General features: G+C 36.0%; 1 protein-coding gene across 7 annotated transcripts in view; it reads right to left on the reverse strand.

Annotated features, from left to right (window-relative positions):
• The window catches only part of SESTD1 (SEC14 and spectrin domain containing 1), a 52,767-nt gene that overhangs the window by 25,794 nt on the left and 7,938 nt on the right, over positions 1–19,035 (reverse strand). For all 7 annotated transcript variants that reach the window (XM_071562090.1, XM_071562089.1, XM_071562088.1 and 4 more), the window contains 4 exons: positions 14,506–14,585; positions 11,142–11,250; positions 8,914–9,004; positions 6,806–6,919 (listed from right to left, as the gene is read on the reverse strand). In XM_071562090.1, coding sequence (XP_071418191.1) covers positions 6,806–6,919; positions 8,914–9,004; positions 11,142–11,250; positions 14,506–14,560 — 369 coding nt within the window. In that variant the 5' untranslated portion in view covers positions 14,561–14,585. The remainder of the gene's footprint in view (positions 1–6,805; positions 6,920–8,913; positions 9,005–11,141; positions 11,251–14,505; positions 14,586–19,035) is intronic.

Consider the following 19,035-nt stretch of genomic DNA (forward strand, 5'->3'; position numbering starts at 1 on the left):
TATTGGAAGACAGCATTGTGTAAAATTTCAGTAAAAAGGGGCTTTTTTCTAAAGTGGGTAATATCAGAGCAGCCACACTACTGAACCAAAAAAGGAGCAGTTACTTTCCAAAAGAGAACAACACACGTCCCTTGAGAATACAAAATTTAAATAAGTGAAACCTAAGCATATGATCATCTGAGATAAGTAAATATCTGCATTTATCTTCACAGCTTGGGATCAATGAATAATACAGTCCACTTCTGTGGTAAGAAAATTATCTAAACAAATTGGATAGTATTATTTTATATCTATTATTATAGCAAAAAAATTTATACTTGGAAATACAACTACACTTTAACAGGACTAAACCCTATTTTTAACCTCAGGTGTCAGGTCTTAAAAATTAGATTTAGTTTAAAAGAATAAATGGTGTTACTGAATAGGGTTAAAAAAATACAATTAACTAACATTTACACAACACTGTAAACTCAAAAATACATTGAATTTCCCCTAGCAAAAAAATCATTTATGAGAACAGAGTAAATAATTCATTACATACACAATCTATAGTGCTCATAATTTGTTGGTCTGGGTTTGGTTTTGGTTTTTTTGTTCATTTAAGGGGGGGAGCAGTTTATATGTCAAGCAATCGAGTAGCCAACAACCAAAACGTCTGATGAAGTTCAGAATGCTTTATAAAGAATTTTTACCAGGTGTGCCCAACTACAGAGAAGTTTATATGGGCTGAATCCGTACTGTTTTCTGAAGAACAATCAAATTAGTATTTGGCATTTCGGTTTGGGGGGGTGGGGGGGCGGCTTCTGAAAGCCAGCTGTGCTTCTTCTCCAGCAAACTGTTATGGGTTCACCTAGGTGGGCCTAGATTTGGGCTCTGAAGTCTGGACTAGGCCGAAGCTGTCAGCTGACTTGAGCTGGGCTGAGCTAACAGCTGACCTCTTCTAGCCAGTAACTTTGTATTCCATACCACATTATGACATTATCTCCAGGGAAGTAGGAACCAGTGTGGGAGTGGTTAAGGCAGTCACTTCTTAGCCCTCCTCTTGGGAGGACACACGATGCTGTCCCAGGGGGGATGGAGAGGACCAGGCCCACCACTGGCTCACAGGGTACCTCAGGAAAGTAAAATGTGTTGTTCTGGGTCTCTCCTTTCTGCTTGGGTTTGTCTCCCTGGGGAATAAGCTTCTTCTTAAGTAATGTGTAGTTAGGACAGTAGAATTTGTGTGTTCGTTAAGAAGTTGAGGTGGGGAACTGGTTGTTGCAGACTTGTGTGAGTGTATATTTGTACTCTCTTCTAATTGTCTCTTTCTTTCTGTGAAAAATATATGTAGATTTAGTATAAATGCAGTTTGAAGTGTTTTTTTTTTTCTTTCCACTCTGTTTTCCTCCCTTTCCCTAGTGTTAGGAGGGAGGCTTTTCTCTCTGTGCTTGGGGGGGGTTGGCAGTTGCTTATCTCAAACCAAGACACAAACTCATCTGCTGGAAAAACTTCAGTACAACCTCAACTATTCTCGTAGTGATTTTGCAAGAATAACTATGGCACTCTAAGCAACAAATCATAACTGCCCATATATCTGGTCTGATTCGTTGCCAGAGAACTGTAAAGCAAAGACTTCCTGAGAAAAATCCCATTTTTTGATGTTAAATGTTATCTCAATCCATTTTTTGAAACTCTGCTTGATGAAATACTGAGTAGCACAAGGTGTTATTTGTTAATATGAACTCCTAATCTAAACAAAGATAATTTTTTAATATTACACCAAGAAACACAAGTTAAGTATTTATCTGGCCAGTATCACACAAATCCTGCACACTAGAAACCCAAGAGCAGCTCGCAGAATCTTGATAAACACAAGACAAACTGTCAACTCCATTCCCAGTCACTGCCTCCTCCACTCATGGTTTTACCCATTCCTTCACCTTTCCCTTCAGGGCTCATGATAATCAGCACACTACCCTTTTTCCATCCCAGTGAAGAGAAAATAGGCACATATTCTGGTATTTTCCAACACACCCTATTTTAGGACTGAATTCAGAACATGACGTAAACCCAGGCTTACAGGCACCAGCTCCAAAGAAAATTCCCTGATTTGGCCCAGGTTTCCAAAGGAAAGGACCCACTGCCTCCAGCAGCAACAAAAGATACAGATGAAAGGAGAAATGTAGTTAAATAAACATAATTTTGGTAAAAGACTGGAACTCCTTATACACATTTTTGGGAAGATCCACAAAAGCTACAAATTTTGGTCCTTCAATCTTCAAACACTAAACTGAAAATGAAAAAAAAATAGGTATTTCTGCAAAGTGTTATTCATTCTGTGAAGCAATACTGTTTATTAGCATTATTCTTATAAGGTAAATTAGAGACTTGAGATTTTCCAAGACAGATTCTGCAGATAAACTATCATAAGAAATTTCTGACACTATTACTAGAGAGTTAAGAGCTGTCAGCTGTTCCAGGGCAAGGGTGAAACACTTAGAACTACTCAGACTTTGGACGTCAGGACTCTGAGAATCCTTTTGCTATATATTCCAATTTTTTCAACTTGTTCCCAGTAGTTTACTACCTGTTTTATAATTTCTCTTTTTTTTCTTTTAATTCCCTTGATTTCTTATTTCCCAATCTTAAGGGAACTTTTAAGACTTTCTCCATAATTTCTAGAAGGATAAGAAGAGCAGGCACACTTTCTTCCTCTCTGCTCTTGTCAAAGTACTAATCTAATATCTACATCAGTCTCAGATATTGTTTTTCCTCCAAGTTCCTTAAATGAATGGCACCTGCAAAATAACCCCATCAACCTGTAGACACTTTTGCATTGTGTATGAATTGGCACATTTTGTCTATTTTTATGGTATATTTTTTCTTCCAGTTACGCTAGTTATCATCGCATGAAAAGCTTGTGATCAAATACAACACACCACAGCTACAAAAAGTGATTTGACATCACTATGCAGATACGTTAATAAAAAAGCAAAAAGCAACACCTCCCAACTCTCCAAAACACATACATTTTTGTACTCAAATCCTGTTCTTCCAATCTTCTAAAACATTAAGAGTATTAAGTGTGGTAGTGTAATACATGCCACATTTCAGCTGACAGACAGGCTGGTAACAATTAAGACAACTGTCCTGTTATGGCACAGGACCAGATAAAACTGCTGCAATTAACACAGGAACTGGTTGCTAATGAACCAGGAATAAAGTTACAAAGAAACGTTCTGCTAGAAAATGAATAGGAATTGTCCTGAGGCAGGTCCAACAACAACACTAATCCTAACCAGAAATAAGGATATGCACTTTTACTGAGCTGAATCAGCCCACCTCTTTGTACTTATCCACCCAGTACCTTTTTGATCTCAGTTCCCACATTTACTTTCATTGCTTTGCAACTCATCATCACCACATCTCACTCTGAAGCAGAGGATCTCTGCCTTTGAACAGAAAGGAAGGTACTGTGATAAATGGCTGCACATGGCAATATTACGCAAGAAACTTGGAACAGATGAGGTAGCGGGAAACAGGAGGTAGATGTGATGCCCTATTAGAAATTAGAAAGCACAGTTACACAGCATTTACTCCAAATAAAATGAGATTATATACAAGTGAAAAAAGATTTCATACTTTCATTTAAATTTTTAGATCATAATTATTTAACTGGTACAAAAGCAACCCTGGATTTTCCTAATAGTTATGCAAATCTAATCCGTGATCCAAAACACAAATTGGGTGTTGCGTTGTTTTTACTGCCAGTAACACAAATTTATGCAGCTGTAGATTTGTTCATGAGTTAGAGCCTTCCATTGCCTTATCAGTGCTCTGCACTCATATCCAGAACAGAGGAAAGAGATCCTACTGTTTCTAACACAAATACTACTTGGAGCCCAGAGAAGGTGGGTCATTTTTATTGAAACAGTTTTCTTGATTGCACGCAAGTAACAGATAACCAAGGGAGGGAAGGACCAGTGAAGAACAAAGGTTTGCCCAATATCCAGGGTGATTCTTCAATATCTGGGAAAGCACAAGATTTTTCCTACTCTTCTCAGGTTTTCCTGTCCTTTAATGAAGAATACTATTTCAGAATATGAGTTACTGCACAGAAAAGCCAATCAACATAACCCACCAAATTGCAAGACCTAAGGAAAAGCCATGAGCTAGGATGGTATCACACAGTCTCTTCGGAAAGATCTAGAGGAGCTCTATATCAACAGCTTTCATGGTCCAGCCTCACTAGAAGAAAAGCTGATAACAGCCCCTCACACAAGCAAGCAGTGTCACTCTGTTTCAGAAAGGAAACTCAAGAGCAAACACCTATCAACCAAAACAAGAATTCAGCAACTACATGTTACACTATACATACATACTTATACATATACATACATACATAAATATATATATGACCATGCATCCAACCAAGATACAAGGAGGCATCAGGGAACAAATCTGAAGTTTCTTCCTGCCTCCTGACTACTTTTCTTATAAGTGACATACTTTGATACATGCTTGCACAAAAGTGCATCTCATACTTCAATTATATTCTTCTTCCTAAAACTTTAGAACTATTAATCTAAGAGAATCTTAACATTTCAGGTCAGAGAGAAATGTTTACAGTTCACTAATGAAGAAAATTGAGAAACAGAAATCAAAAGGTTTAGTTACATAACTCCAGTGGTCTATGCCAACAATGGCAGCATGATCACTGGCACAGAATATGCTTAAAAAAACTACTAAGCTTACTAAATTAAAGAATTATTATTTAATGACTGTTAACCAAACCTTAAAGTCAAACAAAAAATCTATTCATTATTGTAGCCATGTAAAATTATCTCTGCTTTATTAATTTATTTTCTGTAGGCTTTCTTCTTATTTGTCTGCAAAGGGATTCTAGATGAGTTATGTTTAAGAAAAAGCCAAGAAGAACCTTCTAGGACTGACTTCCAAACTAGCAATACAATGATGTATACACCAACAACTGCTGTATAAAATTCTTTTATACCACAACTTCAAAGACTTCCTGAACTTGTCCAAGCACTGTATTTACAGGTGTTCAGTTGGGAAAACAGAGCATACATCAGACAGTGGGAGCTTCTAAAGAAGGTTTGGCCTTTTTATTGCTGCTCTCTGGACTCTGGCATTTACCTTATGTCCTGAAAGCATCTGTGTGAAACTGAACATTGCAAACTTAAATCACTATCTAAAGAGCAGCTCTTAAATCATCTTTTTGAGTGCAGATGCTTTTTAAATTCTCATTTTGGATGTGGCTCCAAACAACAAGATAGTTTATAAAATGTGGGCATCACCAAACTCGTATTTTTGTTTAAAGCAGCTCTGACTGGGCTGCTGCTACATGCCGAACTTCAAATGGAAACAATCCACAGTCATAACTCTTTGCCAGTCATCTTAAGGGATTTGGGGGAAGGGACAGACAGACATGTGTGAAACCCAAAAGAGTTTAACTGTAATGCAAGTCACGAGATTATCACAGATGGACCCACTGCCAGTAGCAAAATTTCAGGCACTTCACTACCTTTCTTACAGAGTATCTTGCTGGTTGCAGACTTCCAAACACTTAAGTAGCTGTACAGAGATTCTTTGGACTGCTGTGCTGAACTCAGGCTAGCTTTCAAATCTGTCTCTAAAAAGGTACTCAAAAAAAATGGCCTTCATCTATAAAAAAACCAACCTGAAGGCAAATGTGTATGATTTCCTTACTTATAAGACTTTTAGGCAGATTATAAGAAATGAAGAAATGTAGTAAAAAGAATCAATGTAGATAAATAAATAAATGTATGTTTGGACATCTGATTGAAAATAGGTATCTAACCCCTTTCCCCCCCCACACCTTCAGAGCACTTCCACTTGAAGGAATTGTTTCCAAAAATGAAGCCACCTGTTCTAGGTAAAGTCTGACACAAGACTTAACAAAGACAAAATCTATATGAATTAACACCATTATATCTGGACAACAGAGAATTTCTGTTTATATTATTTAGCAGTTGCAAAACTTTTCAGCTGCCACCTTCCAATTCCCAGGCTCCCCAAACTAAGTGTGCTGCAGGAGCTTTCAAGAATGAATTACGCAACATTGGCCAAGACTGCAAAATGCTCTTCTACTCAATCTTTCACCAAAAAAAGATACTAAGAGCTTTGTTATACAAAAAAAGTGGGTAATGTAGTATTTGGTGAGCAGAGCAAGCCTTTTGTAGTTCAAGTAAGGCTGGTACAGATAATTTTCTAAAAAACAGGGAAAATTGAGGTCCCCATTAACCTCCAAAATAGATGTAACAATGGAACTGTTAACATGAGGGTGTAGTCTCTCATACACACTCTGCCTCACAACCACAACAGTATAAGCTTATATTGGTCAAACTGAAGGAACCTATAACCTTTGTCAGCAATGTGAAAGAACTCAAAAAATGAGAGAAGATGAATGCAGTTGCAACGAGATGTTTGTCAGAATGGTTACCACTGATATAGTGACATCTTACAATACAACCAGTATCTCTACATTCTATTAAAGCCCTGAACATTTCATATTAAACCCTGAACAACAGTGTCTTGCTCAAAACATCCACAATATGCATCAAACAGCTTTATTCCCTTGCTGACCACACATTTCTAATTTGAGACCTACTTCATTTAATACTCTTATTAAAGATGGAAAAAGTTGAAAAGCCATCATGGTTTGTTAAGGAAATACACAAAGCATCTGGAATAGAACTCTTTTTAAGACACAATAATTGTCACACAATTATACAGTATTCCAGAAAAAGTATTTTTGACTGAAATAGACAAAAGCTCTACAAACCTCGAAGCCAAGTCTGTCTTTCTCTTTCCAAAAACAAAAATGTGTAACCTTCTTATCCCAAAATTCATCTGGCTTTACTACACAAACAAGTGACACTTCAGCTGGAACAACATTCTGTAAAGCAAATGAAAAAATAAATAAAACATTCAAGATTAAACCTTCATTTACCACAGAATTGAATTCCACTTACATTTCATCATCTATTTAAGAACTTAAAAGCTGAAGACAAAAATTAAAGTAAGTCTGCTGCATCAACATCACATGTTGGCTCCATCCTGCTTCGTAGCAGAATGCTCTGGATTTCACAGTAAAATTGTGTCAGAACTGAAAAGAAAATATGACCTCTTTATTCCCAGTCCTGAGGACTAAGCATTAGTCCATGCTATGTTAGTATAGAAAAATCGGAATTATCAGCTAGACTTAAAAATTTTTATGACATTTAACTAAAAAAAAAGAATTATTAAACCCAAAGCATTCCACAAATGTTATTTGCCACGTAGAAGGCAACAGTAATCATAAAGTTAGAAAAAAGTTATATACTTTGTACATATTGCTTAGACTAGAGTGAAAGGACTGAATATGAATTTTTACATATTAATTAATTACAATATTACCAGTAAAACATTTCTCAGTCTAAACCAGTAATTTCATCTACCAAGCTGATTTTATACTGTCACAATGAATGTATTATTAAGGAATAAAGACTCTCAATTACTCCAAAGTCATCAGTTAAAGCAATAAGTAAGAGTTAAATAATCAGAGTAGCGACATAAAGGTGACACAATCCATGGGATTTCTCTTTAAATACCTTATTTGTAAAAATATAATTCAAAATAGTTAAATACATTCAACACAGAAATCAGTGCCAAAAAAACCCAATAAATTCATTCTTGCATCATTTTAATGCGTATGCCAAAATTATTTACAAGTAGAAAATATTTTGAACACCGATGTGTTTTTGAGAACTATGTATGCTGAAGCAGAGAGAAATCTCATGTGATCTGCACAAGTGATCTGTTTACACAGGAAAATCACCTTTATTTCTTCCTTCTCAAACTAAAGATACAGATGTGGAACATTTGTTTCTGCAGGCTCCACACAGGCATGCCAGTGAAATGAGAGCATGGGCAAACAGCCCCCTTCCCCACTGGTTGCAGCTCCCACCAAACATCCCAATCACACATTGGCTGAAGCAAAACATCAATCAAGGTCACAATCCAAATACAGTGGATTTAAATACTGTAAACTCTGTTAAGAGGAAAGCCATCTTAGTCAGGAATGGGTGAAAAACACCTCGAAACAGACTTCAAAAGAAGTCTGTTTCAGAGGCAGCAATGACCCAGGAGGACAGAACAATGAAATTACTCCTATTTGACACACTTTCTGAGACTTCACCTAGGTCTGACAGGAAAACTGCTCTGATAAAGAGAAACAACCTGTGCAGTAGGAAAGGCAGCAGTCCGAGTCCTCTAATGCATTAGCAGTGCTGTATCTTGCATTTTCTTTGCCCACTGAGACCAGAAAATAACCTATATTGTTCAGCAGAAATAAAACTCTATTGTAAACCCACAGTTTTGAAGAGCTAAAATAATACTTTTTAAAGAATTTGTTTAATCGGAAATTCTCACTTTTTTCTTCTATTTTTTATAGCATTCAGAATATAGTTTGTGATTGGAACTATTATACACAACAAAATCAACTATATCCTACTCCAAGGAAAATGAGGTAGTACAGCACACTGCATCAGAACCTGCTCAGCTGCATTATCAGTGTCAACTGCTGCCCTGCAGACAGTCCTACTGCTCGTAGCTGGTGATGCCAGGAGCATATTTCTGTATTTTTTTAACTAAAATTCTTTTAGAAAAAGGTCTACAACTATGTGTTCTCAGCATATAAAGAATTTGCCTCTCAGTTGAGTGAGCTGTACCATCCACTTTTCACAGTTTCCTTCTGCACAGAACTCTGTCACAGAACCACATGTTTTTTATTTTAGAAGACCACAAATTATCAGTATCTCAATAAAGAAATGACCGCCGCTACAATAGCACAGCTGTTGGGTTCATACCTATAAAACTTAGTCAACTATAAATGTATAAAAATTTATTTACCTGTAGCATTAACACAACTGTCTTTACCACATTCCACTGGGATTTCCTGCCATCCACTATCACAGTGAAACCTCTAGCTTTACACTTTTCACTAAAAGAAAAAAGTTAGAGAAAATAATTAGTGAACAAACGTCGTATCACAAAGACTTTGGATTTCAAGCCTCTCATAAACTACAACTGCATAGTTTTTTCCTTATAAAAATGCTGTCTTACAAAACTTAAGTTTCCTCATTTATAAAATAACTTTGAATTTTAATGCTCCAACATAATCATAGATATTCCAAAATACAATTTTTCAGTATTACGGAACAGTATTGCATAATACAAGTAGTTCTTTAAACTTCAGCAACTCTGAAAAGGTTTCATAACCAGAAAAGTCACAAAATCCTCAGAAAGGATCAATCTACAGTGTTGTATGGAAGACAAAAGGATATCAGTTTTCACAAGGTTACTTCTGAATTGACACAGGTTTGAGGATACAGCTACGTATCACCTGATGCTGCATGTCCAAACAGGAAACCATCTAAACATGCTTAAATTTCTTTCCTGAACAAATAAACTAAAAATTGGGAGTGCACAAAAAGTCTCTACAGGACAGAGGTTTTGTGTGCAGATCTACAAGAAGGACCATTTCAGACTGACATCATCTCTTTTCCTTCTAGTAAGAGTTGAGTCTGTGTATACAACAACTAAAAAAACAAAAAAAAACACAAACAAAAAACACCTGCTGAAAACAACTGAATTAAAAGGTTACCTCATACATAAAACTTGGGGGGAAAATGTAACATTAATGTTTCCGGGACAGCTACCTGGGTTTGGGACAACATCCCGCATTAACCCCTCCTTTTTTCAAACATTGTTCTTTTCAGAACAAAAAAGGCACACACTTGGGCCAAAACGTTTGCATTTCCCATTGAAAAACAACATGCAAACCAAAACAGCAATGATTTTTCCATGCTGCCACCATAAAAAGAGAGGTCATTTTTTCCACAATTGACAAACACATTAAATATGGCATTACCGACATTGCTTTCGAACAGATTTCCCAGTTTCTACTCAGTACAAAGAGTACTTTGGCTCAGTTTTCAGTTATTGTTACACTGATACATGTAAAGACATACATGAGGATGAGACTGCAGAATAGTTAATGCTTTCTAGAACAAGAATGTCTACATCTGTTCCATGAATATGGACAAGTCCTTAAGTCAATGAGATGACTTGTCTGGATGACCACTTGGGTATTATCATCACTTTACAAAAGACAACAAGCTGTTTCAAAAACTCTAAAACTTCAGAACTAAAATGTTGTGCATATTTTCATACATCTACTGACATTTTATTTTTAAGTAATCTGAATTTATTCTTTGCTTCTCTCTCACAAATCACATTTTTGAAGTCTTACGTAACAACAACAAAAAAATTAGATCTTTCAATTATTTTCAAACATTTATAGATTACGACAAGCAAACTGTACTGAACAGTCTTTAGTTATGCCACTGTTGCTCAATTTCAAGAAAAGATACAAAAGCAAGCCTTTTTTAAAATCAGTGGCACAAGAGAACAGAAGAAATCTATGATAAAGATCACTCTCTGGATCTTAAGAAAAAAAGAAATGCAGGTAACTAAGCCAGGACCAGACACTGTCACTGTAAGTTTACAGAGTCACATGCACAGAACTTAACAATGACTTTACGGCAAGGCCTGGATGACAGGGTACTCCAGTCGTCATTCAGCACGTTTAAACAGTATCTTAACTTTAGACATTTGAGTTGCTCACTAACTTTAGTAAGGCTTCCTGTATTTTTAGACTTAGGGCACACTGAAGCACCACAAGCTATAAAGATTAGGCATATAAAGAATGAGGAGGAAGCTTTTTTACTTTGGGCAATGCTACTTTTGCAAGCTTAAGAATATGATTGAAAAGGCTCATTAATTTATTTTGTAATTTAAGTGCAGTGTCATTAAAAAGAAATTACAAAAGCTATCCCAAGAAAGGGGGAAGGAAATACGTGAGATAAAAAAAAAGCACCAAATACACATAATAAAAGGATACAGGTAAGCCTTAGTACATATCCCTTAGCTCATTGGGATGCATATTTCTAATTTGGTCAGAAAGTATCACGTTGTACAAAAAATTAATGTAAAAATAATTTGATATTGAAGAGCAAATAAGAAGAAAAAAAATCATTAGAAAGATCCCTTCCACCAGTGAATGCCTTTCAAATCACCTTGGTATACTCAGAAGATAGTCTAGTGTGACACTCAGCTCATCCATACTCGTCTGTTCAAGGCATAATGGAATTGTCAGAATGAGGCCACTTCTTCTGTCCTTCCCTCCTAAGTTAGAAGGAAAAGGTAATTAGAAAGTTGAAGTGATGATTTTAAAGTAAAACAAATACTCTAGTTAAGTGGTCTTAAAATACATCACACAAACAATCTTTAAAGTTGCTGTGAAAATCTCAACTGACATTTCACCTCTCAGCTGTGAAGATTCATTCACCACATTGGTATTTAAGACATCAGCAACACTTCAGAGCACAGCCCCCTCCACAGCTGTCAGAGTTTTTCATCTAATACTTTCAATATAAACAACACAAACCAAGTGTTCCTGAAGCATTGTTTTAGCATATCTAGATTACATTGTTAAAAAGTATCTCCTAGACCTTCTACACTACCAGCCAGAAACCTGGACAGCTTCCAAGCTGAGTTTGTACCCAGAAGCTCCAGATGGAGCTCCTGGAAACACTGAGTACACAAAAGAGGATTTTGTACCACACAGGCTTGCCCATGGCACATACCCTAAATTGGTAATGCATTCATTAAACATGACCATTTCTAGACCTACTTACCAAGAGGTAACAGTCATCTCATGATAAATATTTCCAACCAGTGGCCTTAATCATCATATGCATTTTCAGACATTTTTGGTGACGTTATACAAACATTATCAGCAACAGTAAGTTTTAATAAATTAGCTACTTTATTAAGGAAAAAACCCAACCACAACACATCTAAGGCAATGTAAGAGACAGTTACTAAACAATTTTCTCCATTTTTAGAAAAGCTGTACAAAGATAACCATACTCACAGGTTTATTTGGGTGGAAAAACAAGCAAAGTAAATTGGAATAACCTGAGAAAGCAGATCTTTATTCTCAAATTGTGTTATTCGCATTGATAAAGCAATTAAACTATGTTTCTACTTCATAAAACTACTTGAATAACAGCAGAACTGAAGTTCTATTTAATCAGTAAGAAGAACTCTTTACAAAACAGTAACAGCTGTGCAGAAATAAGTCAAAGCACACGAGCACAGTAATGCCTGCAGATGGATACACATATATTGACATAATTCGATAAGAATTTGCCCCATCCATGAGATACAGGCAAGATAATGAACACACGGTCTGTTTACACAACATGTGTTGCAATCTTAATTGCAACAGGTTTTTTTCCTTGTTTCCAAAGCTTCGTAAACTCTCCAAAGAGTTTTAAAGATCCACTGATTACACAGAAATTTTCCACATCTTTCTGAACACATACAGCTTTCAGTCATCCGTTGCAATAGCTGTGTTCCCCTCCTTTTCTCTTTTTTGGGAGAGAATTGTTGCTGGAAAACAGCAACACACTTTTCTAAATAGGAGAAATTAGAGAGTGGTGCTGTATGAGAAAGGGCAAACAGACAGATGCTTTCTGCAGAAATTTAGAGGATGTCACAGTTTAAAGCAACAGTTTTTTATAGATTGTCCACCTTACTCTGTTTCTGAATGGTAGAAAGCCTAAAAATGGGAGTGAAGAAGCAGAGAAAAAGCAAGGAAAAATACTGATATTTAAACAGCACTTGCTGTTTGCTCACCAAACAAAACACAACTCAAACCCAAAAAATATCATCTCATAAATATCATTTCACAAAAATACCACAATAATTATCTAAATTACTAGCTCATTACAAGTCATCCTGTGTAACAACTGACAGGTTTTATCCCCCAACTTGTAAACACTGCTACATTGAAAATACATTTAAGTTAAGGAAAGGAACTTAGATCACCACAAAAAAAAGTTAGTTCATTTTGCACGAAAGTGGTTGTTCAAGGTTTTTTGCTGAGTTAGTAGCTTGCCTCTTTTCCCTCCTATTTGTAATGACCTACCAACATGAAACCTACAGACCATGAATTGTAAATCTGCTCCATTAGCAACCACTGTTCTGCTTCCAGAAAAAGGCAGGACCAACATTATTTGTACCAGTTTAACTCAAAAATGCCAAGAGATTTCAGCATATAAGCACTGCAGTACACTTTATATGTTTCTATTAGTATATTTTTATTTATGAAACTATATGGAATAAAATTGATTTAAAAGAGATACAATGAACTGATTTCTCTGTCAAGTTCCTTTCCTTACACTGAAGAACACTAAAAAATCTTACTGCATGAATCTTTACCACTCATTAAACTAAAGCACCCATTAATACCAACCACTTGCAATAAAGGTCAAACTTACTTAGAAATATGTAGGTTCAAAAAGGTCCCTGGCATTTAAAATGCATTCAATAAATTACTTTCCACAAAGAATGTCTGTATTTCAAAATGGATCAGGCAGCTTTAATTGCAAATTGAAAATGCACTCTAGTTAATGAGAACTTGCCCAACAAATCTAAACAGCCACTGAGCCACACATCTGCTGTTACTATAGAATAAACTCCCCACTGCCCCAGGCTTTAATGTGAGTTGAGTTTCAGGGGTTTGCTTGTTTGTTTTTAAACAGGAATTGTTTGATTTGCAATTGCTGGGGACAGCAGGCAAATTCAAAGCAAACATTTCATTAACAAAAAGAATAGGTCTCGCTTCTCAAGTGACTGCAGCAGGTTAAACCAGACCAGTTAACAAAAATAAACTAAAATGAACTAAACCAGAAGAATGTTTATTTTTTGAAGTTGACAAGTGTTCTGTAAGTTTCCTACCTATACTAAATCAGGCTATGAAACACCAAGAACAAACACAGCTATCTATGACTGCAGTGAAACCAGTATGAGAATGTCATTGATGATTTGGAGTATTCCCTTCCTTTTTTCTGGCACCGGGAGGAGAAAGCTACCTTCAAACTAAGACTGAAGAAGTTTTAGTAAGTACAAGGATAATTACAACCTTTCCCGAATTAACTAATTAGCAATCAAACTGTTGCAATGCATGGCTAATTCTGCTTCCACATGTTTGAGAAAAGATGGGTATGAAAAAAGGCAATCTTTTCTAAAGAAAATACTGAAAATATTCACTCTGTATTTCTAAAACCACATTAAAACCCCAGAAAATATTATTCTTGGATGTCTGCTAAACTATCGCTCTTTTATATATGGACTGACTTCTTAACAACTTTGTGGGCTGAGTTACAGGCTACAGCAAAACCAAGTCCTAAATGCCACGAACAATAGCTTGGCTACTAGATTAAAAGTCTCAGAGATTCTTTTGAACTATGACAAAGCACCAACCAACAATACATTTCTGTTAAATACATCCAGAAAAATACAAATAACCAACTTAAATATCCCATACAAATTATGCAGGGAGGAACCAGATTAGGAAAACTGAAATCGTACCTGAAAGAAAAGCCAATTTTTTCTTCAGAATGGGTAATATTACTGAAGCTTCCATTCTACTTCAGATAATTTTCACAGCTCTGAAACACAAGAAGTTAAAGTTGTCAAGCATGGGCAATCAAACGCAGTATTTCACTAGAGTGAGCACTGGACACAATACTTCTGCACTTTTCTGAAGGAAGCACAGAACATTATAACCAAAGTATTGTAAAAACTTAAGACAAAACATTATCATATGCATTTATCCCTGCAAACATTTAATGAAGGATTTCTTTCTCCCGATTGGGGGGAACAAACAATCCAGCCACAAAAACCAAAGCAGAATCTCAACCTGGGACACAAAGTCAATTGCTATGAAAGTCCCATTTCCCAACCCTATTAAACTACAATTAATTTACAGGTAGATCATGTTTACTCGTTCAGATGTAAAATAAGTGCAAAAAAGACTGCACTTTGTACAGTTTGTCTCATATTACCAGGAATATAATTATCCAAATATGTTATGCTACATTTATGTCAGGACACTGCCATTATCCTGCCATAACAGAAATGAAGAAAAACATCCAACGGCCTGAATAACTATGTCTAAACTATACCTGGAAATGTTTCTTCTCCTTCTTCCTCCTTCCTACCCTCATGCTGTTTTTATTGCATTGTCAACAGCAATTCACTGTGATTAAGCGTCTGTGTTTCGTTGATAAACCCACAGAATGTTTGAACTGCAACCTCCTCTTCCAGTCTACACAGAGCAGCAAACGGCATCTGCTTGTAACCCCCTGAGTTTGCACTTCCACAAATCAATCCATTCATTAAAAAAACCTAATTCTGCAGGGAAATATAATTCCAAGATATGCACCAGTATCCAGTCAAGACACAAAACAGAACAATTTTCTTTTCTGTTGTTCCAGGCACAGGGCTTCAGACTGCAACCTGGAATTCTCCATCTGGATACTGCAGCATCCATGCATACAAATAGAACTTTTTTTTCCCCTGGCATAGGGCAAGTTAACGGAAACAAAATCATAAGTGATCTAGGAGAAAAAAACAAAACAACAAAACAACAGAGAAATCCAAATCAAGAGTCTGAGGTAAAAGATTAGTTATTCCTTTACATGTTAAAAAAACGAGCTTCATTACAAACAAAAAAAGAATTATTTTATTATTATAAACCAGAAAAAAACATTTCAGTGACCTTTTACTGTCTCTTCCTGTCCCAGTGCGTAATGTGTCACAATGTTCAATTCCCAACTCTTATCCCAAAATCTCCATAGCTCTTATTTTTGCCAATTATATAAAATTCACGTTTCACATGTTACGGAAGGAAACAAACAAATTTCAGTTCTTTCAGGAAACTGAGTCCCATGACAGCCTGTACTTCAAACAATTACTCCAAAAAACACCTATTAAAGCTTCCTTTACACTTTACACAAAAATTCATAGGTTATTTGTTGCATAAATCACCAAATTCAAGAATTACTCAGGCAGTCATTTTTGTCTCTCAAACCACTCACTGTGAGCTATTTAACTTGGGCAGGGCTCTTTTTTTTTCCTTTCGATGTGGAACATGTACCTGAATGAGTTTTCCCTCTCCTCCCCAAGTTATATTTAAAAATTATTACAAATGCCTCTCTATTATAACCAATGAATAAAGTTCAAACCTACACACACTTTATTATCTTCGTACTTTCACATATGAAGAAAAGTTTGCATCAACTTACTGACTCTCGGGAGATGTTTCTTTGTGATTCTGAAAAGACCTATTTATTTAATGTGACAGAACTGTCTGGCTTTTTGCCACAGTAGTGGCAGTGTCCATGGATCAAAATAGTTCTTTTATTCAGTATTTCCTGGAACCAAAGGAAGCATTCTGTTCAGAGTGGAGGGAGGTGAGTCAGAGCAATTACAATTGCTGACTGCTCCAAACACCTAGCCTTTGTTCCCAAAACTCCTGATGTTTACACTTACCTCTCTTCTGTGAGAGCTTTGATGGGCTTCATCTAGAAAACTCTCACCAGAGCAGGTTATCAGAACATACCAAAAAAACCCCTTCATTTTAAAAACCAGGTTTAGTAACCCTCTCTATTTTTAACACTCTACAGAATCTCAGAATGAATTAAACTAAATGTCTTTTTTAATATTTGAAAGTGAAACAATTTCAAGACAGCTGGCATCTACTTTCCACTGGGAGCTAACAAAAGGTACACCGCTTAAAAGCAGTTCTAAGTGTATTTGGAATTCTAAATAATATGTAAAGCTTTCCTTTGTTTGGGGGAAGACAAAATGACAGGCACTTGAAACTGTCCATCAAGCTCTCAAGTTAGCATTAGGAAAGAATGATTTGTTGCTCAATGTTGTACCACTATTTAGCTGAAGGAAACTGATTCAGTGCCTTTTCATCAATAAAAAGTAATGTGTAGTTAAGACAGTAGAATTTGTGTGTTCTTTAAGAAGTGGGGATTTTGTTGTTGCAGACTTGTGTGAGTGTATATTTGTACTCTCTTCTAATTGTCTCTTCCTTTCTGTAAAAATATATGCAGTTTTAGTATAAACGTGGTTTGAAGTGTTTTTTTTTTCTTTCCCCTCTCTTTTCCTCCCTTTCCTTAGTGTTAAGAGGGAAGCTTTTCTCTCTGTACTTGGGGGGGTTGGCAGTTGCTTATCTCAAACCAAGACACTCATTAAATAGAAAAAAGCTACAAAAAAAACCCCCAAAAAACAAAAAAACAAACATGAGCACTGAAGAGAAAAGATTTCACTTGAGGAAAGAGAAATTCTTCAGAAGCTGCATTTCATCCCTTCCAAAGCAGAAGACATGACTTTCATATGCTGGAATTTTACAGACATGAAGCAAATTAAAGAGGTTAAATTTGTTTGCTAAATTTCGGAATTGCAGCCTACTTTGCCAATTAAAATACCATATGCCAAACTGTAAACCTTGTAGTTCTTTTATTTAACATATTTCCTGTACTCCAGTGAAGAACCACACTGAACATGTTTAGAATGACACAGCCTTTCAGAGTGTTAAATCCATATGGTAATGTCATCCTCCAACAACACATTGATTCTTCTGAAGATTTCCACAGAAAGGTGGCAACACTAAATTAACATCTGAAAGATGTTCAAGTGAAATAGAAAACTCTTCCAATCCACTTGACAAGAAGAAACTAATACTACCTGTGGAGAAAATTCACCTAAATATTTAGATGAGATATATATACATAAAAGAGAGGATAGGAAGGAGGTTGAAGAGATAGTAAACAAGTAGTTAAAAAAAATTACAGAAGAGGTAAAAATACGAACAGGTTGCACTCCAATGTGAAATCAAATGGTAACTGGGTAGGCTGCATCCTTTACCATTTCTACATTCTGGAAAGACTGTAAATTACATTGTTTTACTCCACACAGTCTAAAATTTCAGAAATCCTTTCAAAAAACCCACCCAAACCCAAAAATCCACAAACCTCACATACAATAAGAGCTATGTGTAATTCATCATAAAAGTGCAGAATTTCTGATGAATGAAAAAATATCACCTGCATTCTCTGCTACCCATCCTTAGTGTCATCTAATTTAAAAACAAAAATTGAACCAATGTCAAGACGCTGTTTAAAACCATTCTGAAAGTCTATTAAAGACAGAGGGCAGAAGGACAAGTTGACAGACTGCCACTGACCAGATGACTGGAAGTAACATGTCACAGAAAAGCTGCCCTGTAAGTAACAGGTGTTTTCCTTCTAAGCAACCCGGTGGAAACCTCTCATCAAAACCAATCAAAACAAATTCAGGCTTAATGAGAAGTAATATTAACATGTTTATTCATATTCATTAGACCTGAAACATTTAATACTCTCAGTACATGGTGCAAGGTCTTTAAATGGGTTAGTCTGCTCACCAGCATCTGTTGCAAGTTTCAAAGAATGAGTACTTCCTTCATTCTCTTATCATGTATCACACAAGATTGTGTATCTGGTCTGCTAAGCACAGGACCAAAAGTAAGGGGGAAAAAACCTGGTTTCTATTCCCTGTTCTGGTATGAAATATACATATGGCTTTCAGCAAGTCATTTATCTTTTTTAGTCTCCATTCAGTCCCTCCATCTAATTCTCTTTTTACAAGAGTGTTGTGATGTTTAATTCATTAATGTTTTTGAAGACTTGAGAGATTAGAAGGAGCTCCACAATTCTGCCTATAAATAACCAAGCAGCAGATGGGCAACTACATTCAAAACTGTAGCAGCTTGCAAGTCCAGGCACAAACAATAGCACAAATAACAATAGACATTCTGAAGTACCAAGGAAAAGGAAAAAAAGCTTTAAATCATATAGAATGAAAATATTTTTCCTTTTAAAATCAACTTCTGAATTGCAGACCTTCAAAATTAACTTCACTCTCTAAAGCCAGCATGCAGGCTTTTTCAGATGCTAACTTCACCCCACAAAGCCTTATCCCACTCTTTCCCTGGAGCAGCTTAAAACAAGTTCATCTGTCCCACAGAGAAATAAAATCCATGTGTAAAAGTCAGAGAAAGATGAA

The sequence above is a fragment of the Pithys albifrons genome, chromosome 8 (genome assembly GCF_047495875.1).
Source record: "Pithys albifrons albifrons isolate INPA30051 chromosome 8, PitAlb_v1, whole genome shotgun sequence".
Classification (NCBI taxonomy): Eukaryota; Metazoa; Chordata; class Aves; order Passeriformes; family Thamnophilidae; genus Pithys; species Pithys albifrons.